Source organism: Antechinus flavipes, chromosome 3 (genome assembly GCF_016432865.1).
Source record: "Antechinus flavipes isolate AdamAnt ecotype Samford, QLD, Australia chromosome 3, AdamAnt_v2, whole genome shotgun sequence".
Lineage (NCBI taxonomy): Eukaryota > Metazoa > Chordata > Mammalia > Dasyuromorphia > Dasyuridae > Antechinus > Antechinus flavipes.
In genome coordinates, this window is record NC_067400.1 from 611398845 (window position 1) to 611422692 (window position 23848).

Here is a 23848-nt window from a genome sequence, read left to right on the forward strand (position 1 = left end):
CTCCCCCGTTAGAATATAAGTTCCTTGAGAGCAGGGCCTGTTTCAATCTTGTGCTTCTAATGCCTGGAATATAATGTATAATATAATTTTAATAATAAATATAATATCATAATAAAACAAGTACATAATAATATAATAAAATTATATTATAATCATGTGTTATATAATAATATATATTATAACATATATGTGTATATATACATATATATGTTCTGTATGTAGTATGACATAACACAATATAATATACTATGTGCTTAATAAGTCACTTTTGGTGACTGATTATCCTCTTTCCCTTCATCCACTCTTCCCCTTCATCATCATTCCAACTTTTCTTTCGGATGGGGGGAGCGCGACCTTGGTGTCCTGGAAAAATAGTGGTTTGGATCCGCCCCATAGTAGCTAGGGGATTTTGGGTAAAAGTCCCCTTCTTCTCCGAATTTCGCTTCTTCTCCAATGAAGGCCTTCGACTAGATTTCTTTAGGACTTTCGGAATCTGTTCCTGTAATCTGGACTATGGGAACGTGCACTCGAGATCGGAGCCTGACTTTCCACTCACTTGGGTGACCCCTGAGGCTCGAATAGAATCCGTGTCCCTCTGGGGCCCTGCCACCGAGGAGCTGTGACTGAGACATGTGGCTAGGGCAGTCACTACCCTGTGCCCGTGACACAGGAAGACCCCTCCCCTTCCCCGCCCCCCAGGGGGCTGGGCCCACTCAAATGCCATCTATTTGTAGAGCTGGTCCCAGGGTGGGTGAGCAGGGGCTGGCGGGGAGCATGTGACCAGTGGGCAAGGAGAGTATTTTTAGGATGTCAATGAGAGAGGCCGAAGGGGCGGGGCTCGGCCCACTGTCCTAGACTGAGCCAACGGCGTGCTCCTCTGGACCCAGCTGCCTGCCACCCCCAGCCTGCTTCATGCCCTCCATCAAGCTGTGGGGACCCAGGTAGGACCTGTCAGTCCCTTCCCCCCTCCCCGTTCTTCTCCCCCATTCTACAAGGGTGAGTGTCCCGGAGGGGTGGGAATGGGCAGGGGCTAATTCTGTCCATTGGGGGTTTTCTTGTGGCCTGGAAGCCAGGGACCTCGATCCTCCATTGCTCGGGTCACTGGGGGGGGGGGGTCTGTGCAGGGGTGGGGGTCTGTCACCAGGAATGGGGCCCCAGGACTTGAGGCAAGTCCAAGATCCGCTTCCTGGGGTGGGAGGGACTCCTTAAAACCTGGGATGCCTCTAGGTATGAAGGGTCATTCAGGGAAATGGGGGGTTAGGGAAGGAGCAAAGAGTGAGGGTCCACACCATGGAGCTGCGTACTTGGGGACCCCGGGGTCGTCCCTGCTGAGGGACTGGAAGATCTCACTGCTGCCCCTCTGTGCTGTGGGACTGTGTCCCACTCTGTGCCTTGGTTTTCCCTGCTCTGGGCCTCAGTTTCCCCACCTATTTTCAGGGATATCCTGGTATCTCCCCTGCCCCCATGGGAAAGAAAGGGAATTCTCCTAAGAGAACTAAGCCCAGGTTCCGGTTCTGGCCCAGCTCTTTACTACTGCTCTGACCTTGGATAAATCTCCCTGGGTTTCAGTTTCCTGGTTTGTAAAATGAGCGCTTTGACCTAGATGGCCTGAGAACCTTTCCAGCCCTGAGCCCATGATCTCCCTGCTGACCACAGGCCCCTGACCCTGGGGAGTGAAACGACCTTGATAGACTGACCCAGTGACCTCTCCAGGCTGCCAAAGACTGCCGGGAGCCCGAGGTGCCCCTGGAGGGGCTTGGTGGTCCTCCTGGGCTGTCTGCCCCATCTCTGTCCCGCCCCCCACCCCTCCAGGCCCACTTCTTATTGAGGAGGGGTCTGATCACCAAAGAGCAGCCCTGAGTGACAGCTCAGAAAGGGTTGGGGCTGCTGGGAATGTTAGCGTCGTTCTTTGGAGGGAGATCAGGGTTGGGAGAGGGGAGGGACCCACCAGAGAAACAACTATGTTCATTATATTATATACCTAGAGATTATATAATGTTTTATAATTATATATAATGTAAATATATAACATATTTATATTATTATATATGTTATATATAATACATATCATATAATAGAAAATCACTTTATCTAAGCTATAAGATCATATTGCTGATATTTTTTCCTCAAGAAAATAATTTGATTTGATAAATTAAAAGGCCCTGGAGGAAAAAAAAAAAGCAAAGATATGAGAAAGCATTTTTGTTTTCTGATTTTAGGGGAGATATCCAAAAAGGTTTTAGGAGAAAAGGGGGGTTTGTGAGCCTGGAAGGAGACCCCCGTGGCCAGGTGAAGAGGGGAAAATGAATTGACTGCTTTGCAGTCAGACGAGGGGAGAATCCCTCTGACCCCAGACCTCATGCAGGGTTCCAGGCTGCTCTCAGAAAGAAGGGGGGAGGAAGAGGAGTAGAATCGGAGCCCCAGACCGGGGGGAGAAACTGAGGCACAAGGCGTGGGAGGTCGCAGCTGTGGTTCGGGCTCTCCCGGCCTCGGCTCCCTGGCCCGGCCTCCGGCCCGGAGGCCCCCAGACTGCCCCCCTTGTCTCTGTCATCCCAGAATGGAGAACTTTGAGTACAGCATCCAGCTGAGTGACAAGGACTGGGCCGACTTCTCGGCGGCCGCGGAGGAGTGCGGCCTTCTGCAGGCGGCTCTGGCTTCGGGGGACGAGCCCCTCTCCAGTGACATTGAGCAGGGGGACAGCAGCGGCAGCAGCCCCCCCGGCCCCCCTCCCCCGCGACTCCTCCGGGTGCGAGCAGGCAGCCCCCCAACCGAGAGCCTGCTGGCGGTCCTGAGCGGCCGGCCCTTGGCCGCGGCCCAGGGGGGCTGCTCTGGCAGCGAGGAGGAGGAGGGCCCAGACGCCCGCCTGGTCAGCAGGTTTCGGTGTGAGCGTGTCCTGGCCCCGGGGGCCGGTCAGCAGACTCAGCGCACGTCCACCCAGCTGGAGGAGCAGCTGCCCTCGGCTGTCCTCTGCCCCGAGCAGCTCGCTCCCGCCCTGCTGCCTCAGCCCGGTGTCCAGGGTGGCGAGATGCAGAAGTCCTCGCGGGGGGCCGCCGCCCAGCTCGCCGAGGCCGGGGGTCGCTCGGGGAAGGACCCCCCCGGCCAAGAGCAGCCCAACAGCCTCGTTCCGGCCGACGGGAAGAGATCTCCCCGCGAGCCCAACCCCGGCGCCTCCCCCCGGAGCCCAGGGAAGAAGAAGCGGAGGTCAGTGGCCGCCAAGGGAAGTGGATCCCCGAAAGCTCAGGACTCCAAAAGACAGGGCCCCCCCAGCCCCTCGCTGCCCCTTTCTGGGAGCCAGCCGGACAAGGGCCCCAGCCACTTGGCTCCGGCTGGCCTGGAGGAGGATGGTCCGGGAGCGGAGCCGCCGGCCGGAGCGGCTGGACTGGGAACCAGAGCCAGCTGTGGGGCAGACCCACTGGGCCCATCCTCCTCCCCCGTCCCGGGCCCGAGGCCCTCTCCCCCTGCGCCGGGTCCGGAGGCAGGACCCGCCCCCCCAGAACGGCCCTTCTCAGATCTGGCTCCTCCTGCCTCAAAGACAGTGAATGTGTCTACACCTACCCCAATTCCGGAAGCAGGAGAAAACTTGTCTACACCTGTCTCCTTCCCTGAGAAGGGAGTGAACTTGTCTGGTGTGGCCTCTGAGGCTGAGCCAGGCTGTGATCCGTCTATACCTGTCTCCAAAGAGAAGCTGCACAGGAATGTGTTTACACCTGATAACGAGACCAATTCAGAAGTCGGCTTCCCTACTCCTGTCCCCAAGTCGGAACCCCAACGCCATCGGTCTACACTTGTTCTCTTGCCTGAGGCAGAGGTACCCAAGGCCCAGCCAAATGTGAATATGTCTACACCTGCTCCCCAGCTCCAGTCAGCAGTGGATGTGTCTACACCTGACCTCAAGGCCGAGCCAGACAGGAACCCCTCTGCTTCTGCCCCCAGAGCCAGGGCAGCAGTGGATGTGTCTACACCTGACCTCAAGGCCGAGCCAGACAGGAACCCCTCTGCTTCTGCCCCCAGAGCCAGGGCTGATGTGGATGTGTCTACACCTGACCTCAAGGCCGAGCCAGACAGGAACCCCTCTGCTTCTGCCCCCAGAGCCAGGGCTGATGTGGATGTGTCTACACCTGACCTCAAGGCCGAGCCAGACAGGAATCGCTCTGCTTCTGCCCCCAGAGCCAGGGCTGACGTGGATGTGTCTACACCCGCCCAAGTTACTAAGAGTTTCGATTCCCCGGCTCCACGGGAGCCCCAGGGGGAGCCTGAGGAAGGGGCTCCCTTGTCTCCAGGCCCCCCGGGGGCCCCTTCACAGGGCACAGCTCCAGCCACGCAGTCCCCGGGCATCGCGGCCCCGGGCCGAGCTCCGAGGAGGAAGAAAGTCCGTTTTTCAGGGGTGACCAGCTCCCCCGGGGAGGACTCCGCCCCAGCCTCCCCATCGGCGGACAAGGCTGCGCCAGAGAGCCCTCGGACTTTGGGCGGGGGCCGGGGGGGCCCCAGAGCCTGGGACGCCGTGGCCGTGGGCTCGCGCCCCCAGCCGCGGATTCTGAAGCACCCGCCCTGCCCCTCGGCCTTGGCCAGGGAGTCGGCGGGACCCCGGGAGGACTTTGCCCTGACCCTCCCTGAGGCCTATGACTACTTTTTCTGTGACACCATCGTGGAGGAGGAGGAGGAGGAGGAGGAGGAGGACTTCCCGGCCGACGTGCAGTGGCCTGAGGTGTGTGAATATTTTTTCCGGGACGGCCGACTCCCCGCCCCAGCACCCGCTCTCCAGGCGCCTGCTCGGGGTGCTCCGGTCCCCATCTCCATCCCGGAGGCCTACGAACACTTTTTTGGGGAGCAGGAGCTGCTGGCCCCGGCCGACAAGCAGACCCGGGGGCCCGAGCGGGCTCCCCTCCTGGTCTGGCCCGGGGGCCCCGCTCCTGAAGAACAGGGCCCATGGAAAGCGGAGGAGCTGGGCCTGAGCATGAGCCTTGAAGGTAAGGGCCAAGGTGGGGGCTGGCTGGGAGTACAGTCCGTTCCTGGTCCAAGGAACAGGCTGTCCAGGCGGGGGGGAGGGGGGGGCGCAGTGGGACTGGTGCTGGCTGGGGCCTTCGGCCCGGCCTTAACCCCTTGCGCTCCTCCACCCCCGGGGTTTGGGTCCCGCCGACCCCTGCCCCCAAAGTGACCGCGGGACACAGCCCCCGGGGTGGGGGGCGCCAGGGGCCGGTTCAGAAGTGAGTGCGTCCAGGGCAGTGGGAACCCCGTCCCCTGGCCCGGCCCCAGCCACTGTCTCCATGCTGGCTCCCATCCCCGGCGGTCTCTAGTTTAATTCCATATTTAATGAGCACCTGCTGGGGATCTGGGAGGGGAGACTCCTGGCCTCCTGTGGGCCGGGGACCCCGGGGAGGACGTGGCTGGGGAGGCTGGAGCCGGCCCCCGGACGGATGCGGCTCGGGGCCACGTGCTGTGTTTCCTCCCCAGGGGAGCAGAGGGCTCCACTCATCCCCATCACCTTTAACCAGAATGACATGTGTCTGGGGTTCGTGGCCTTCGCCACGTGGGCCGTGAGGACTTCGGACCTTCATGCGCCAGATGCCTGGAAAACAGGTCTGGGGGCTGGGGCCTGTGGATGACAAGGGACTTCTGGGGAGCGTGGGAAATCCTCCCCCTTCTCTGAGCCTCAGTTTTACCATCTGTAGCACTAAGGGGGTTGGGTTGGAGCCGTAAATTCAGGGTGAAAGGGGGGGAAATGCTCAGCACTGACAATTGACCCCGGGGTCCCGTCACCTCCTGACCTGAGGGGGACGTCATTCCCACATTCCTGTTCCGTCTTTGGGGAGGTTTAAAGGGTTTCCCGGCATGAATAGTCAGTGATTGTAAATCCCCTCCTCATCCGCCTGGGCTGCTCCCTCTGCCCCCCCAAGAGCCGGCGGTCCCGCCCGAAGCACCCCCACCTTTCCCAGCTGCCTCTTTCTGCTTTTCCCCTCCAGTGTTGCTGGCCAACATCGGCGCCCTCTCGGCCATTCGATACTTCCGGAGGCAGGCGAGGGAAGGACGCCCGAACCCGTAGCCTCCAGGCGGGGCCAGCTGGGGCCCAGGAGGGCAGGCCCCAGCCCGGGACGGCTGCCTCGAGTGAGGGGCGCAGTCCGCCAATGGGGGCCGGGCTTCTTCAGACTTCTGCGCTGCTCCGGCCACATTCACACAGCCTCTCTCCTCCCCCAGCCCAGGCCTGGCCCTCATGTCCAGCCCGGGGCCTGCACGTCCCAGCGGGAGGCCCGGGTCCCCCTGGCGGCCGAGGGCTAAGTTGTAGCACCTGTAGTAAGTCAGACTTCAGAAGGTAGAGTGGGGAGGAGGGGGATGGCCCAGGCTGTCTGCTAAGGGGTGGATGAAGGAAGCAGGCGGAGGGATGCCCTCTGCCTGGTTGGAGGCTCCTGAATGTCTTGGAGGTGGGGCAAGAGACCACGTGGGAGGGGGGGGCAAGCGGCTGGCAGGGCACAGCGCAGCCACTTCAGGAAGCCCCTCTGGACTCACTGGTGACAGGTCCTGAAGATGGGGGGTATGGGGGCCCCCTCAGGTGGGTTCTAGAGCGGAGAACGCAGGAGGAAGGTGGTCAGAGGGACACAACTGCTGCTGGGGACGGGCCCACACAAATTGTGGGTGCACAGTAAGGATCCCCAGAAGGAGCTGGTGGGAGTGGGACGATGGCGCAGGGACATTTGGATGCCATTTGGAAACCGAGGGCTTCCTAAGGAAGGACGGAGTTTTGAAGGCAAGGAGACGTGAGTGGGGGCAGGAGATGGAGAGGTCATTTGGCTCGAGAGGCCTGGTGAGGGATGGGAGGCTCCTGGTCCTTTGGAGAGTGGGAGGGAGTGGGAGAGGAAGCTGAGAGGGCAGCAGGGAGATTAAAGGTTAATGGTCTCACTGTGGGCTCTGAGCCCTTCTGGACTGAATTCCCTGACAGTTACCTGAGTGTGTAATGGTGTGTGTGGGGGGAGAAGAATGGACACACAGACAGTGGGTGACAATAAATTTTTTTTCTATTTCTGGGTTGATGGGTTGATTTCCCCAGGATCAGCTCCATCCCCTCCCCCAGACCCCATTGTGAGGATTATGGCCCATTACCCAGAAGCCACCCTGTGACACAAGCTGAATCCAGTGGACAGGGATCACTCAGGAAGCCCAGAGTCCCTCCTGCCTCTCTGGGAGTGGCTGGGGATGGGGGACTTTGCTGAAGGCAGAAAAACCCGTCCCCCCTTCCAGAGGTCTCCTCAATCCTGTCCTGGCTCATTTTAAGGGAATATAGGGGAGGGGTCTGTAGCGTCTGTCTAACCTGTCCTTACTCAATCCTTAGGCCCTAGCCAGAACTGAGAGAAACCAGTGACCCTTTTCTGTTTACAGCTCTTCACTGCCCCGGCCCCAATTCTGCAGCCTCCTACTAACGTCATAGCTCACTGCCCCTTCTGGCCCTTGCTGCTCACTATCTCTTACAGTACTTGCTTTCCCTTACGACCCTCGTTCTCCCTTATAGTCCTTGCTGCCCCTTATGATCCTTGCTGCCCCTCATGGCCCTTGGTTCCCCTCATGGCCCTTGCTACTCGCTTCCCCTTATAGCTCTCATTAACCCTTCTGTCCCTTACTGCTCACTGCTTCTCACAGTTCTTGCTGCCCTTTATGGCCCTCGCTCCCCCATACAGCCCTCACTCTCCCTTATGGTCCTCGCTGCCCCTTATAGCCCTCCCTCCCCCTTCCGGCCCTCGCTCCCCCTTCCGGCCCTTGCTGCCCCTTCTAGCTCTTGCAGCCTCTTCTGGCCCTCGCTCCCCCTTCCGGCCCTCGCTCCCCCTTCCGGCCCTCGCTCTCCCTTCCAGCCCTTGCTGCCCCTTCCAGCCCTTGCTACCTCTTCTGGCCCTCGTTCTCCCTTCTAGCTCTTGCTGCCCCTTCTGGCCCTCACTTCCCCTTTTGGCCCTCGCTGCCCCTTCTGGCCCTCGTTCTCCCTTCCAGCCCTTGCTTCCCTTTCTGGCCCTCGCTGCCCCTTCTGGCCCTCGTTCTCCTTTCTAGCTCTTGCTGCCCCTTCTGGCCCTCACTGCCCTTCCCTCTCGTTGCCTCTCATTCTCATCCAACTTCCCCTTCTCCCCCACTATCCAGTGACCCTCACTGACCGCCTCCCCCACAGGAACCTCAGATTGGGCTGATGGGTGATTCTCTTGCACATTCCCAAACACACCCACACCTTTCCCCCCTCTACCTCCATCCCAGGCTATTCCCTGCAATCTCTTTCTGGAGCAGTGGATTCCAGTGGGATACAGACTCGGGTTCCAAACCTGCTGCCGTTTCCTGTCTCTGTCCCTCTCACTCTCAGTGACCCCCGCCCCTTCCCAAACCTTCCCTCCCTCGTAATTTTCCTCTGAAGAAACAGTTCTAATCACCAGCACAGCCACCAGGGGGTGCCACTGATTTGGGTCCCGCAGGAGTAGGAGGAAGGGGGAAGGGCCACAGACTGGGATACACTGAGGATCCGCGCCCCCAGAGCGAGGTCAGGAAAGGAGGAGATGGGAAGGGGGGGATAGGAGCGGTAACAGTAGCAGCCATTGATGGGATGCTTCCCCCCCATCCCCACCGAGGGACCCAGACTCTGCTACGATTCTCTGGCTGCGTCCTCATGTCCCGGGCCCTTCCAGCCAGTGTGGGAGGACCTGGGTCGGCAGGTTCTGGTGCGAGTTCACAAAGGGGCCCAGCCTCCACACGTGGGTCTCAGATGTCATGCTAAGTGGGCAAAGGCAGCAGCGGGCAGAGAGAGGGCTTCTCCTTCCCTGGGGGAGAGGCTGGGTCTCGGGGCGCTGAGGTCCCACCTGCCGAGCCCTCCCGACACTACCGGGGCGGGGAAGAGAAGCAGACTGAAGTCCGGAGCTTCATTCACCTTGACCCCCGAAATCCAGAGCAGCGCCCCTGAGTACAAGCCGGGGCTGCAGGCCCGCGGGCCCGGCTTCCTTCTGTCCCTGCTTTGACTGGCGAGAGAGTCCGGGCCAGCTCAGATCCACTGAGGCAATCTCCCTGCAGCCTCTGGGGCGGGGGGACGGGGCCACTGGTGGCGAGAAGCGGGGGGTGGCCCTGCTTTGTCCCAGATGTTGTCATAACTGAAGTCCCTCTGGCTGCCGGAGGGCTCCGAGGAAGATCGCTCCGACTCCCCGGCCTTCCTTCTGGGGGAGCTGCCACCTGCAGAGATCCGGAACTCAGTCAGGCTAGGAGCTGGGCCGGGTGGGGAGGTGGAGAGAGCCCCGCCAGGGCCCGCCTGAGCTTGGGGGTATCGGGAGGGCCCCGCCTGAGCCCTGCTTGGCCCAGGGATCATCGGGCTGCCCCCACCAAGAGGCCCTGTGATGGTGGAGAAACAGGCTAGACTGGGCTCCCAGCCTTCGAGTGGGGGAACATGACCGGGGGCTGTCGGCAGACCAGAGAGGCGGCCGCACCCGTCAGTGCCAGAGAGAACACTCAGGGCTGGAACAGGGGAGGAGGGCACAGGCTGGGGAGGGGCAGGGGGAAGTAGCTATCTCAGCATCAGTTGGGGAAAGTCCCATGGCCTTAGTTGCTGAGCCCCCAGAGGCGTAACTCACCTGAGAGTCGAAGCTGAGGTTTGGGGGAACCTTCCTTTGGCGGGGAGACCCGGACCTGGGGAGACAAAGTGGGAAACTGAGGCATGAGGGGGGAAGCACTCCTGCACCTGAAGCCAAAAGATTGGCATTGGAATCTCATCTCTGCTGCTTATTATCTAGCTGTGAGGCACAGAGCGCAGGACATGGAGTCAGGAAGCTCCAAGTTCAAATTCAGCCCCAGATGACTTACTAGTGATGTGATCCTGGGCAGGTCAATTAACCTGTTTGCCTCAGTTTCCTCATTTGTACAATGGGGGTAATAAAAGCACTGGGAGGTAATTCAGGGTGGCCAGAAAGATAATATAAATATATAAATACTTTAAAAGGGCTAAAGCACAATGTAGCTTAGCACATAGTAGGAGCTTTAATAAATTATGGCTATTACTGTTACTTATGTGACCTTGGGAAAAGTCATCTCTGGGCCTCATCAGTGTGAGTGTGTGTGTGTGTGAGAGTGTGTGTATGTGTGTGTGTGTGTGTGTGTGTGTGTGTGTGTGTGTGTGTGTGTAAGATTCCTTTCCATTCTGACTTTCTACGTCCTTTGTTCTGTTCTAAGATTTCGCCCACTTCGGACGTTCTGTGCTCTATGTTCCAATATTCCACATTCTCAGGGTTCTCCCAGCTCCGAGTCTCCATTCTAAGGTTCCTTCTCACTCTGGTATTCCAAGTCCCAAGGTCCTTCCCAGCTCCAAATTCTAAAATCCTTTGACATGACACTCAGACCTGCTCCCCCCCACCCCATCTCTCTCATCTGTCTGTATGTCTCTGGATCTCTCTCCTCTCTGTGTGTGTCTCTTTCCTCTCTCTGTGTCTCTCTGTCTCTTTCATTTCTCTCTGTGTCTCTCTGTCTCTTTCTCTGTATTTTTCTCCCATCCTTGTGTGTCTCTGTCTCTTTCCTCTGTTTCTCTTTCATTTCTTTGTGTCTCTCCCTCTGTCTCTCCTCTCCCCCTCTCTCTTTCTGTGTCTCTCTATCTCTCTCATCCCTGTTTCTCTCTGTCTCTGTCTCTGTTTCTCTCTTTGTGTGCGTGTGTCTCTCTCTCTGTCTCTCCCTCTATCTTTCCTCTCTCTGTCTCTGTGTCTCTCCTCTGTCTCTATCTGTCTCTCCTCTTTCTGTCTCTGTTTCTCTCTGTGTGTGTCTCTGTGTCTCTCCTCTGTCTCTGTCTGTCTCTCCTCTCTCTGTCCCTCTCTCCATCTCTGCCACTGCCTCTGGACACCCCCAATCCCAGCTTCAGACGTTGTTCTCCGCCCATGGTTCCAGTTCAGGCCCAGGCCCCTCCCCAGGCAGCCCCCCCTCACCTGGTGAGGTCGGGAAGGCTCCAGAAGACCAACTCCCCGGACTTTGAAGGAGCCTCGTTGTCTCTGAGACTCCCAGTGCTGAGGGGCCGGCTTTTTCTGAAGGGGATGTGAGCTGGGGGACGGGACGGGGACGGAGACGGGGGCGGTGGGGAAGGTGTTCAGTGGCTCCTGGACTGCACAGCTCTTGAACGCCTCCAGAAACTGTGAGGAAAACCGAGAGTCTCACCAGGTGCCAGGGACAGAGGAGGCCGGGAGCCGGGACGCCCGCCAGAGGCTCCCCTGCCCCAGCCTGGGCCCGGGCCTTGGGTCAGCCACCGAGCAGAGCCGCCTCTGCCCAGACTTGGGTTTGGACGTTAATCAGATGGGGTTTCAACAGAACCCGCTCCGATCCCCCCTGAGGACTGACCTCACCAGTGACGTCCCTGAGCTTGATGTGGGTGGTGGAGGTCGGGGTGTAAGGGTCAGCGTACAAAGGGGACTGGGGCTTCTCTGGGCTGTCAGCAGCGGCGTCCTCGCTGCCCTCCAGGCTCCTCTGGTTTAGCTGCAGGAGAAGCGGGGAGGGTTGTGGGGGCCACTCGGCGAGGGGTCCCTTTCATTAGGATTTCCACCGGCTTTGGGCGGGGGGACTGAGTGACATGGCGGCTGTCTGAACCCCCACTTCCTGGCTAGGACCACACGTGTGGGCCAGGGATTATTTGGGGATGAAGGGAGACAAATGGGGGAGAGAGAGATACGGAGATAAAGAGAGACCCAAGGAGACAATGAGGGAGACACAGAGAGTTATAGGGCCAGAGAGAGACCAGGGAGACAGTGAGAGACAAATGGGGGAGAGATAAATACATACAGAGACAGAGAGAGACCAGGAAGACAGAGACAGAAAGTGAGCGACAGACTGGCAAGCAAGGGCAGGGAGGCAGGCCCAGGGTGGGGCTTGGGAGGCCCCTACATTGGTGAGACCCAGGTCTAGATGCAGGGGAACCCGGAGGGCCGGCTCCTCTCCCTTGGGCTGCCCTGTTCCTTTTCCCTTGGATGAGCGGCCGCTGCCCTTGCGTCTCAGTTCTGCCCGACGCCTTCCCAAGCTGGAGCTGCCGGGGTTGCCATGGCTCTGGAAGGACACAGAGAGAGTGCTGGGTGCCTCCAAACTAAAGCGGGAAGGCCAGCCCCCATGCTTTGTGACCCCAGCTCCCATGCTCTGTGACCCCAGCCCCTGGGGGCCAAGGAATGAGGAGCCCCTTATTGCCAAGGAGCTGCCCTGTGGCCCCCCAGGCCCTGCCCAGGCTGATAGATAGGGACAGAGAACTTGTTTGGGGACACTTGGGCAGTCCCAGCTCTTACTCTATGAGTCTCACACAGCCTCCCCCCCTCAACTCTGCTGCTCCCTTCCAACTGAGCCCCCAATCCCCAAAGCTGCCTGGGTACCCAGAACTCTCCCCCCCCCCAGAATCCAGTCACTGAAGCCTGTGACCCAGTAGATCCTGCTCGGGCCTGGGTGACTCACCTGGTCCCGCTGGGGGGTGCCGTCACCACCCCCAGGATAGTTCCTGGGCAGCATGGGGTGGTCGGGGAGGGAGCTGCTGGCGTGGGAGGAAGTGGATGGGGCCCCCGTGGATGCCCAGGAGTTGGTCCGGCCATCGGAGGTAAGGGACGCTCGCCCGCTGACTGAGAACTGAGCCACGTAGGGTGGAATTAGGCCGGTCCCGGAGAGGAGGGAACGATCCCCCAGACTCCCCCACTGACCCCAGCCCGGCCGGCTCTGCGAGCCCTGCCCTCCTCCTCGACTGCCAGCCTCCTCCGGCTGAAGTGGGAGGGCAGCGCTGGGCCCCGAGAGTACAAAGGCAAGACCCAAAGGGCTTTTTGCCCTCGAGGAGTGCCCAGCCCCATCTGTCCCCCTTACCTGTGCGGGGAGGGGTGGCCGTGGCCCCTGGAAGCTCTCGGGGCCCGAGCGGGTGGAGGAGCCCCCCTTTTTGAGGCGCACAGTTCGCCAACAAAGCAACCAGTCTTGGTAGTCTTCATAGTTGGCACAGAGCACGCGGATGGTATTGATGAGGCGGCCTGTGAGGGTCACAACATGGGCTCTTTCTGGGCTCCCCGGCGGGGGGGAGGGGGGAGAGGAAAGGGGGCGGGGCATCGCTCACTGGGTGGGCCCTCTGCAGAGCCCTGAGCACAGGACCCAGTTTGCTTAGGTTAAAACCAGCATTTCCATTGCCCCCCTCCCAGAGATTAGCCCAAGAACGTATACAATGTTGTTGTTACTGAATACGCTGTATACAGTGTAGCCCCTGAGCCAGGGAGGAGCTGGGATTTACTACCCACAGTCCATCTCAGGAGGGGAGCTCCCAAGTGAGTCAAAGCCACAGGACAGTGTCTACAGTAACAACAATACTGTCTGAAGAACAACTCGGAGCAACAAAGTCATTTTGGCCATCACCCAGCTCCAAGTTCCAAAGGCCCTAGGAAGAGAGATGCTGTCTGCACAAATGGAAATAGATATGGGAAGATTTTACATTCAGAATAAAATAAAGAATAAAAATAAAGTTAAAAAAAGGGGGGAATCGCAGAGTTATCTAGGTTACCCCCTAAAATCCAGGACAAATAGATTTGCAGTTTCACAAATCATTTTTTTTTTCTATTCTACTATTATGGAAATACTTGTTTTATTTTTTCAGTTCAGAATAAAATAAAGAATAATAAAATAAAGTTAAAAAAGGGGGGGAATCTCAGAGTTATCTAGGTTACCCCCTAAAATCCAGGGCAAATAGATTTGCAGTTTCACAAATCATTTTTTTCTATTCTACTATTATGGAAATACTTGTTTTATTTTTTCAGTTCAGAATAAAATAAAGAATAATAAAATAAAGTTAAAAAAAGGGGGGAATCTCAGAGTTATCTAGGTTACCCCCTAAAATCCAGGACAAATAGATTTGCAGTTTCACAAATCATTTTTTTTCTATTCTACTATTATGGAAATACTTGTTTTATTTTTTCAGTTCAGAATAAAATAAAGAATAATAAAATAAAGTTAAAAAGGGGGGGGGAATCTCAGAGTTATCTAGGTTACCCCCTAAAATCCAGGGCAAAAGATTTGCAGTTTCACAAATCATTTTTTTTTCTATTCTACTGTTATGGAAATACTTGTTTTATTTTTTCAGTTCAGAATAACATAAAGAATAATAAAATAAAAGAAAAAGAAAAATATAAAGTTTTTTTTTTTTAAAGGGAATCTCAGAGTTATCTAGGTTACCCCCTAAAATCCAGGGCAAAAGATTTGCAGTTTCACAAATCATTTTTTTTCCTATTCTACTGTTATGGAAATACTCGTTTTATTTCTTCAGTTCAGAATAAAATTAAGAAGAAAAAAGAAAATAAAGTTTAAAAAAGAGGAAATCTCAGAGTTATCTAGGTTACCCCCTAAAATCCAGGGCAAATAGATTTGCAGTTTCACAAATCTTTTTTTTTTCTATTCTACTGTTATTGAAATACTTGTTTTATTTCTTTAGTTCAGAATAAAATAAATAATAAAATAAAATAAAAATAAAAATATAAAGTTTTTTTTTTTTTTAAGGGAATCTCAGAGTTATCTCGGTTATCCCCTAAAATCCAGGGCAAATAGATTTGCAGTTTCACAAATCAATTTTTTTCCTATTGTACTATTATGGAAATACTTGCTTTATTTCTTCAGTTCAAAATAAAAAATAAAGTTTAAAAAAGAGGAAATCTCAGAATTATCTAGGTTACCCCCTAAAACCCAAGGCAAATGCAGTTTCACAAATTATTTTTTTCCTATTCTACTATTATGGAAATACTTATTTTTACTTCTTTAGTTCAGAATAAGAGCTTTAAGAAAAGAAGGACTCTCAGGACTATCTAGGTTACCCCCTAAAATCCAGGCCAGCCACATGAGACACTGGGGGCCCGTAGCAGCCAGACAGGACAGGTCCACCCCAACCAAGAATGTCACCCACCTGGCTGATTCCACTGAGATCCCTCCCTGCCCTGAGATCCCCATCCTGTTTCCCCTCTTCCGCCTTGCTCAATGGGAGAGAGAAGTGACTCAGTCTCCACTGATTATAACTATGGCCCAGAGGAACGGGCTGAGTGTGGGTCAGTGCAGCTGCTGGAGTTGCACAGGGAGGGTGCCAGGGATAAGGGTCAGGCTGGAAGGGGCCGAGAGGATGAGGGTCTCTGAGATGGAAGCTTACTGACCCTCGATCAGGAAGGACCGGATCTGTTTCTCGCTCTCTTCAAAGTTGAGCTGGACGGAGTTGAGCGGAAGCTCCCCCTTAGGGAAGACAAAGTGCATCTTTAGACCTGATTTGTAGGAGGCAAGGGGGATGTGAGGGGATTTCTACTTCCCTGTCTCCTGCCATCCCTTAACCCATTTTTCTGCCTTGACTCCACCATTTTGGCTCTGTTCCCCCCTTAATTCATTTCTTTTTGATCTTGACTGGGGAGAGGCAGATTGGAAGAGTCCGACTCATTTGGATTCTGATGTGGTCAATGACCATTATTATAATATATTATAATGATTTCTGGTGATTATCAGCTCTGGATTTGGGAGTCAGAAAAATGAGTTCAGATAAGGATGTACTAGGCCATGGTATCCGACTGAGCCTACCAGGTAACCTCACCTGGGCTTCCTCAGTTTCCTCATCTGGAAAATGGGGATAAGGATAACATCTATCTCCCAGGGTTTTTGTGAGGATGGCCTGAGATAATATTTGTGAGGAAGCGATTTGCAAATCCTAATGCCTGTGTAAACACTGCTGTGTCCCAGTCAGTCTGAGTCAGTTTAGAGAAAGCTGCCTGGGACACGCTTGCTCCCGGTCAGAGTGTGACCGGGCCACAAAGGCCACTGGGATTAAGGCGTCCGTGAGGGTCACGGTGTCTCTTCCCTTGTCTTGGGGCAGGTTTTACCTGCTTGTGAATACCCGGGAGAGGAGACTCTTTTGACCTCACCCAGTGTCTTACGCACCTCCTGGACAGGAAGTTTTTCCAAACTAATCCTTCATGTTATGGATCAGTCCTTTGTTAACAGCAGGAGGAAGGGAAGTGAATCACCGGAAAAGCGAGGACCCCCGTCAGGAGAAGGAGGGGCGCAGGAGCCCCCTCCTACTTTAGATCTCACATCTGGCCCTGACCCACTTCACCCCCAGGAAATACAGTGGGACAGAGGCCTCCCCCACATGAGCCTGGGCCCAGGGAAGGCGGACAAGCAAGAGGTCTGGCAGGAACCTCCCTCACCCTAGACTAATCTTGAAATTCTGGTTTTCAAATAGAATCCCTCCCTCCAGCCCCACCCACCAACCTGATAGGGAGAGAAGAGAGGGGGACAAGCAGAAGACCTGGGGAGGGGGGGTGTAGACTGAGAAGATATAGTCAGTAGATAAATCTCTTGGAGACTTAGTTTTCTCATCTGAAAAATGGGGAGAATGGCTGTAGTCCTACCTGACCCGATTGTAGGGAGGCTTAAACTAGAGAATGGCAGCCTTAAAGGCTCAGAGAAACATCACCTGGTACCGCTTTAAGGGGCTCAGTCCAGGAGAAGAGGAGGCAGTGTCAGGGGCATCCGAGCACTATGGTCAAGGCCCAGAGGCGGGTGGGGAGGGAGGTAGGACTACCTTGAAGTTCAGTCCATCAGAGTCCTCTGACAGGATGACCAATGTAGATGGATAGAGAACCAGAATCCGATCGTGGAGGTCCTGAGAGGTCAGAAAAGGTTAGAGGGTGATTGGGGGCAGGGCAAGGGGGGGGGTGGGGAGAGAGAGACAGTTAAATGATGCAGTGAATGGAGCACCGGCACTGAAGTCAGGAGGATCTGAGTTCAAATCCAGCCTCAGCCACATGATACTTTATAGCTGTGTGACCTCACTTAACCCTAAATGCCTCACAAAAAAGAAGGTGATTTAGGGGTCAGGGATGACCTCAGCTAGCTCAGAGCTACAGGAGAAGTACATAGGTGGGGCGGGGGGGGGTAGCGTCTGCCCCTACCCGTTAGAGCTGCACTTTCCTTCGTTTCCCAGCCCTCCCAGCCCTTTTCTCCCCTGCCCTCTCCCTCCCACCCTGGCCACTTTTCCCTCTCCCTCTTTCTCTGCCACCCCATTGCCACCTGGGAAGGCAGATGCTGTATTTTCACTCGGGAGGCGCAGACCACATCTCCCAGAGTCTCTCGACTGGTTCCTTCCCAGTGATGAACTGGGTAGTGCTGGAGGGCCCAAGGAAGAGGGCAGAGATGATTCTCCCTTGCAGAGTCCTTGGGGGACAGAGATGAAAAGAGCCATTTTTAGGGGTTGGCCAATCAGAGAGCTGGAGAAGGGGAAGGAACCTCCTTGGCCCTTCAGCCCATCTCAAACTCCAAAGGGATCCTCACCATTCTACTCCTCCAAAGCAGTCATCTGGCTGTTCTTGAAGATCTCCAACAACGGGGATCTCACTACCTCCCTACGTAGATGACCTGTTGCTAGCTGGTGTTCACCGAGGAAGCTTTTCCTCATATCAATTGCTTTTTTACAACTTTCTGCCTCCAAAGGCTGAGTCAGCCCTCTGGATTCGGGAGAAGGCCTAATAGCCCTTGGCTTTGATAGCTCTTATGACTCACTGGTTCCCTCGGTCACTTCCTTAACTGACCTTGCTGTGACTCAGCCTAGAGACCCTGGTCCATCTTCTCTGGCTCTGCCGTCGCTTAAGCTATGACACCCGGAGGTGTCCGTGGTGCTCCCGATCCAGGGCAGAGTTCGGGAGAAGTTCCCCCTCCCTATTCCCAGAAGCCTTGGCTAAAGGGAGGAAGAGGAGGGAAGGATCACTGAGCATTCACCTGGAAAGATGGCCACGGGGGTCTCTTCATGAGGTCCATCTGCTTCTCCAGGTGGTAGAGCCATTGATGGAGCTCATCCTCACTGGGACAGAACACCAGGAGAGGGGACGGCAGGGGCCCTTGGGAGAAGGGAAAGCAACGATGGAGAGGGAGGTCACTGCCCTCCCCCAGCCTTGCATCCCCTTCCCTGGCCCATCCACACCCTCCCATCCTTCTCCCTACCAGCTGCCCAGCCCTTCTGTTCTCGACCCGCCCCACCCAGCTGCTCATTTCCTGCCTGCCGAGAACAGGGAGCATCAATCACCGGCCTCAGGCTCAGAGGGAGCTCTCTATAGGCAGCCTCAATGCTCTGAGCTTCCTTGGGGACCCAACAGCCTTAAATGGCTTCGGGCTGGTCAGGACCCTGGCCAGCAGCTCTGGTCCCAAAGGTTCCCGGAGTGACCCCAAGTGCTACCTGGGAGGCCGGGCAGCCTTTTCCTTAGCCAAGGCTCGGCACCCTTGGGCATGCGGGCAGTGAGTGGGTGGCCGCCGTGGGCCGGCATCTCCACTGCTCAGTGGGTGCCTCGGGATCAGCACCTCGGCCAGCACGCCCGCCCTCCCCCAGGCTCTAACGGTGGCCAGTCAGTGCCCATGAACCTGGGCCGGCACCCTGGCTCTAACAAGCACCTGTCAGTGCCCAGGTCAGCCCCTAAGCCGGGGTCCTGGCCACACACGCTCTCGGACCAGAACATCCGGGTCAGTGTCCCTCTTCGAGCCCCACGCCCCTAACCTGGTCGGCATCCCCCCCAGGGAGAACGGTCCAGCCAGTGCTTCCACCTAACACCCAGGCAGCAGCCCCAGGGCCCAGTCAGCACCCAGATCAGAATCCTTAGTGGAGGCATTTGCCAGGTCACGGCCCCCCAGGGGTCAATGCCCTGCCCCCGGCTGGGCCTAAGCTCTCGTCCTAGCCAGGAGGACAGGTCTCGGGCCCAGGCTAGTGATGAGATGGGCTGGTCACTGCCAGGGGCTTCAGATAAACATCCCCCCCAGTTCCGCCTCCCCTTACCCATGATCTGGAAGGCGTGTTGTCCTTCCATCTCTAGCCTAGAGACCTTCAGCTCTGTCAGTGGCAGCAGCACCTGTAGGAGTCCGATGGGATTAGGAGGGAGCAGCCAGAGGTCCTGGGGCAGAGGAACAGAGCCTCCCTCCCTCCCTCCCTCCACCACTATCCTGAGGGGTAGGTAGGGCCATGGGAGGGGGGTGGGGGGGCATGTTTCTAGCTCTAGATCTGTTTTGCATCAAATCGAGGTCAGGAAAAGCACAAGGCTTCGGTTCTCCGGGGCAGTGTCCCGGGCCCTTCCCCTTACCCCGTGGAGGACCCACACCTGTGGACAGGGAATGCTTCCCAGAGTTCCGCGGCCCGGCCCAGCGGGGGCAGGGCCCAGGCGAGCGTGAGCCCTGAGAGGCAGAGCTGGCTCTTAGGGATCGAGACTTCAGGTCGGGGGTTGTCACCTCCCACCCCTGCGCCCAATTGCTTACCTGGTAGGTGAGGCCGCTGGAACCATGAGCCTGGAAGTACAGACAGGAGGGGAACAGCTCCAGGTAGCAATCATAGACATCCTGTGGGGACGGGGAAGGCTCTGTTTGTCCTGGAGCCGAGAAGGCCGGAGTGCGGGGGGGGGGGGGGGGGGGGGGGGGGGGGGGGGGGGGGAGGGCAGCCTCGGCTGGCCGGGGATGACTTTTCTCACCCGGTCACCGAGTCACCGAGTGTGAAATCTTAACAGAGCCATTGAATCTGCTTCTCTGCCTGGCCATGAACTTGGGGCTTTGGCAGCCCACTCCTGCCCTGGGAATAAAGGCTATTCCACCAGGGGATGAGCTTTCCCACACCCCCAGTTCCTCCATTCCACTGAACCCTGACCTTTACCCAGAACTCACTGCACAGTGCTGGAACTTGAACTTGACTTTGGAGTAGTGGATAATCTTCCCGAGGTTCCTTACGGGCATTTTCTGCCGGCTCTTTTTGAACACACTGAGCAACGGTTGGTCCACATTTTCCTTGTGACTGTCCAGGTTTGGGATGTCCTGGAGGAGGGTACGGCCCAGGAGCTCAGGCTTGGGGGGAAGTGGCCACAAGAGGCCCTTCTCCCCAGACAGGCACAGGGAAACCAGCCCCCCATGGAATCGGTTTGGGGGACACGGTCACTTTAAAGCAGGGCAAAGAAATGTAGCCAGCACAGCCAGGCGGTCCAGTATGGAGCACAGGGGGGCCTCCAAAAGTCTGGGGGTCAGCTCCAAGCCCCAGACTGCTTAAGGCTTAAGACTGAGCAAACAGCTCCCCCGCCTCACTCACCCATAGCCAAACCCAGTGTACCCACACAAACACAGGTACACACACATATCTACGTGGAAGGAGGGCAAGGGAGGGAGAGGAACCAGCATTTATTAAGTGCCTACTGTGTGCCCGGAACTATGCCGAGCTCTTCACAAGTATTATCTCAATTGGTCATCTAGACAGGCGGGCAGATAAAAAGAAAGACAGTTTCCATTTTTATAACTATCCAGACACAGTTACAGACACAGGATTGATGTCTGGAGTACTGGAAACTGTGTACAGGCATATAATAATATGTATAAGGTCCCAGAGGGAGTAAAAACTAGGATTTGAGCCCAGAATCCACACCCAGAGGTCTTCCCACCTTGTGTCTCCCAGGCTCTGTAATGGTTACAGACACAGGAGTCCTGGAAACTGTCATCCCATTGGCAGATGAGTTCACTAGGCTCAGTAGGGGCCTATGATAATACGTATAAGGGCCCAGAGGGAGTAAAACTAGGATTTGGGCCCAGAATCCACACCCAGGGGTCTTCCCACCTTGTGTCTCCCAGGCTCTGTACACAGTCAGGCTACACAGCCACAGAGTTACACCCAGGGCAGCCACACAGAGAATCACACACAGTCACCCGGAATCCTGCCCTGCCGTGGGCCCTGGATAAGGCACCTCCCCTCCCTCAGTTTCCCCATCTGTAAACCAGGGGGTGACCAGAAGGTGGTCCCTGAGGTCCCTTCCGGCTCTAGAACCATTCCGAGGCCCAGACGCACATCGGGTCTGTGGATGAACGCCACGCGGACCCTCGGACAGGTGGTCACGCGGCCTCGCCCGCAGGCACATGGGGTCTGGAGGAAGGTGAACCGTGGCCGGGGCCCGGGACCGGGGTCTGCGGCGCTCTCGGTGCCCTTCCGAGCTTTGGGCGAGGGAGCCGAATGAGACGTGTTGCAACTCAGGCCACTGGCTCTGGGCCTGGCGCTTTACCTGCTTCCAGGGCCGCCCCCTTTGCTTGGGCAATCCCAGGGAATGTGGAAGGGCAGACAGATACAAGGGCTGGCTTCCCCGGCCCTCCCACCCTTGGGTGGGGCCTCCCACTCCCCGTGGGAACTGGCTCAGGGCCCCAGGGACCTGCAGAAAGTAGGCCACCGACTCATCCCTGCACTGCCCAGGGACCCCGGACGCTTCGAGGGACGTGGAGGCAGAAACGGGCTGGGGAAGGGGCCCCCGGCCGGCCCCCCGCCTCCCAGGGAGGAGGGGGCGAGGGAAGGCTGCTGGAGAATCTGACTCAGCTCGGTGGCTTCTCGGGCCACTGCCCCATTTCCCGGGCCCAGCTGGCTGTGGCAGCACTCCCCGGGCCTCCCAAACCAGTTCTGCCCCCAGGTGGGCACGGCCCCCACCCCCACAGCCTCCGCGGATGGAGTCAGGGTGGAGGGCCGGCCCGGGAGCCTGGCTGCCGCGCCAGCGGAGGTGACCTTAATGCCCAGTGCCCCCTCCCCCCCCTCCGGCTTCTGCACAGTCAGCGCCCCTGCCTCAGGGACTATCTGGTGACATGGAGCTATTAATAGACAGCATGGGGGTGGCCTGAGGCTCTGCTGGCCACTCAGCCTGACCCCTGGACTCAGAGCCCCCCCCCCCCCAGGGGGGGTCACTCCTCCCTCAAGTGCTCCTGGCTAGAGGGTGCCCAGGCTCTGAGGGGCCATGGGGGAGGGGGGCACGCTCCCCCCTCCCTCTGCTGACAGTTCAGTGGGTGCATGTAGATTTACATACATGTTAAGTGTATGTGTAAGTGTGCATGCATGTATGTGTGTATGTAGGGTGTCTAGTGTATATGTGTGGGTATGTAGATTTATATATGCCGTATATGTATGTATAAGTGTGTATATGTAGGTGTGTGTATATATGTGTATATATGCATGTGTAAATGTGTGTAAGTATATATGTATGTGTAAGCATGTGTACATATATGTAAGTGTGTATACACACATATGTATGTATAAGCGTGTATATGTCCGTGTGCATGTGTAAGCGGATGTCCACAGGTGTCCATGTGGGGGGAGGGGCTGGAACAGAAAAGGGGCTCCCGGTCCTGCTGGTCTCAGACAAGGGGCCAACCTCTCCCCGTATAACACAGGAAGGAGGGGTTCGGGGCCTTAGCCCCCAAGTAGCTCCTGACAGATTGGGCCTTGGTCCCTGCAGATGCCCCCAGCCCCCACAGTGGGAGCAGGGAAATGCCCTCTGGGGTGTCCGGTGGGCTCCAGCTGCTGCAGAAGGCCCGGCCTCCGCCCCGGGAGCAGCGGAGACCCCAACAGGGAGGGAGAGGGTTTGTGGGCTCCCCTCCCCCTGGGCCCGGAGTAGGAAGGCAGAGGGGGGGGAGGGGGGTACGGGGTCCCAGCGCTCAGCCCGTTGGTTCCCCTGGGAGGGACCGGGCTGGCTCAGGATGGCGGAAAGGCCTTGCTCATCTCGCCGCTGGCAGACTTTGAGCCTCCCGACTTTGGATAATCCCAAGCTTCCTCCGCCTCCTCCGTCTCTGTCAGAGGCCAAGACTTACAGCTGGGAGAGACTTGGGAGGCCGGAGCCCCTCGCTGTGCGGGTGAGGAAACTGAGGCTCCCGAAAAGTCGGGGTAGCCAGGTTCGAATCCCCCCCTCCCTCCCAGCCTGAAGCGGGGGCTTGAAACCGAGTCCCGCCAACTCCCGGCTAGTGGAGACGCCGGGCAGGGGGTTTCCCCGCCGTCAGTTTCGGGCGGAGCGGAAGCCAGGAAGCCTTCCTGGAGGAGTCTGCCGGGAGTCAGGCTGGGGATGGAGGCCCCTCCCCTCCGCCGGGCGCGCACTGACTCAGTGCCGGGACTCGCGCTAGTTTCGTTGTCTGCGGAGACTTTCGGGCCAGCTGGGAGGTGAGGTGCCCGAGGGCGGGGCCCGGCTTCCCCGGATCGCGGGCGAGTCGGCGGCTGGGGAGGGGGTGGGATGGGCAGGGGGAGCGGGGCGCCCCCGGCCCCAGGAGTCGCGGGACGCGGACACGCGCGCACACGCAAACACACACACGTGGGCCCACGCGCACAAGTACCCGCGAGTTTCGCCTCCCTCCCCGCCGGCTCTCACCGTGCCTGGGATGAAATACAGAATCTTGTCCGTGGCTTGGGTGTCCCCATCTTGGCTGCTCTCGCTTCCGAACAGTCCCCCGCGACGCCTTAGGCTTTCCTGTCTGGGGGGAGAGGAGAGGCTCAGAGATGGGGCTCCCTCCCCTCCCTCCGGCGCCACCCCGCCCCCTGCCCCAGACCCCCACCCCCGGGGCAGTGAGAGAGTCCCCGGCCTGGCTGGGAGCGGATTGTGGGGGCAGCAAGGACAGGAGGACCCCAATCAGAGAGCCAGCCTAGTCCTAGTCCTCTCCCCACCCCCATCCTCCTTGGGGGAGCCAGCCTAGACTTGGGGGGAGGGGGAAGGGCCCCCTCCGCCCAGGTAGGAGAGCCCACAAACTCTGCCTCAGGGGCCCAGAAGCCCCCTCCCGGAGCCTCACCCCGAATGCTAAGCCCGCAGCCCCCACCGGGCGGGGCGGTGCTTGCGACCCCGGCCCTGCCGGGACCCCGGCTTACTTTTTTCCTTTCAGCGAGGATTTCCTGAAGGAGGCTCGGAAGCGGGCCTGGGGGACACAGTTGGCGTTGCCCATGGCGAAGGGGGTCCGAGCTGGGGGGAGGCCTGAGGTTCCCAGGGAGGTTCTGCCCGGCACCCTTGGGTGCAGCCGGCCGGGCCACTCTTCAGAGCTGGAGTTGGCTGATGGCAGGTTAGGTCGGAGCGGGCAGGTGGGCGTGGCCCGGGAGTTCCGCGCC

General features: G+C 57.5%; 2 protein-coding genes across 3 annotated transcripts; one reads left to right on the forward strand and one right to left on the reverse strand.

The window, feature by feature from the left end:
* The first annotated feature begins 792 nt into the window (after nucleotides 1-792).
* Nucleotides 793-7014, forward strand: PERM1 (PPARGC1 and ESRR induced regulator, muscle 1). 2 transcript variants are annotated; one of them, XM_051988872.1, is made up of 4 exons: nucleotides 793-941; nucleotides 2557-4967; nucleotides 5452-5577; nucleotides 5961-7014. In XM_051988872.1, exons 1-4 carry the CDS (start codon nucleotides 913-915, stop codon nucleotides 6038-6040), a joined length of 2646 nt encoding a protein of 881 aa, XP_051844832.1. In that variant the 5' UTR covers nucleotides 793-912; the 3' UTR covers nucleotides 6041-7014. The 2 variants fall into 2 exon arrangements, with proteins under 2 accessions (XP_051844832.1, XP_051844833.1); XM_051988873.1 differs by having other exon boundaries at nucleotides 927-941; nucleotides 2220-4967.
* On the reverse strand, nucleotides 6990-23832 carry PLEKHN1 (pleckstrin homology domain containing N1). The gene is made up of 16 exons (XM_051988875.1): nucleotides 23615-23832; nucleotides 23124-23226; nucleotides 19639-19785; nucleotides 19240-19320; nucleotides 18767-18839; nucleotides 17722-17840; nucleotides 17017-17160; nucleotides 16529-16609; nucleotides 15114-15189; nucleotides 12805-12962; nucleotides 12409-12576; nucleotides 11857-12015; nucleotides 11317-11451; nucleotides 10911-11111; nucleotides 9576-9630; nucleotides 6990-9180 (listed from the first exon to the last, which is right to left on the reverse strand). The coding sequence occupies exons 1-16, from the start codon at nucleotides 23686-23688 to the stop codon at nucleotides 8996-8998; spliced, it is 1959 nt and encodes a 652-aa protein (XP_051844835.1). The 5' UTR covers nucleotides 23689-23832; the 3' UTR covers nucleotides 6990-8995.
* Nucleotides 23833-23848: the final 16 nt, after the last annotated feature.

Excerpts from the sequence above, each read along its gene's own strand:
- PERM1 (XM_051988872.1), top strand. The coding sequence starts at position 913 with ATGCCCTCCATCAAGCTGTGGGGACCCAG. Across the intron at positions 942-2,556 it reads ATCAAGCTGTGGGGACCCAG|AATGGAGAACTTTGAGTACA; the intron begins GTAGGACCTGTC and ends CTGTCATCCCAG. Across the intron at positions 5,578-5,960 it reads GCCAGATGCCTGGAAAACAG|TGTTGCTGGCCAACATCGGC; the intron begins GTCTGGGGGCTG and ends TTTCCCCTCCAG.
- PLEKHN1 (XM_051988875.1), bottom strand. The coding sequence starts at position 23,688 with ATGGGCAACGCCAACTGTGTCCCCCAGGCCCGCTTCCGAGCCTCCTTC. Across the intron at positions 17,161-17,721 it reads CCCCGTGGCCATCTTTCCAG|GACTCTGCAAGGGAGAATCA; the intron begins GTGAATGCTCAG and ends CTGTCCCCCAAG. Across the intron at positions 9,181-9,575 it reads ACCTCAGCTTCGACTCTCAG|GTGGCAGCTCCCCCAGAAGG; the intron begins GTGAGTTACGCC and ends GGATCTCTGCAG.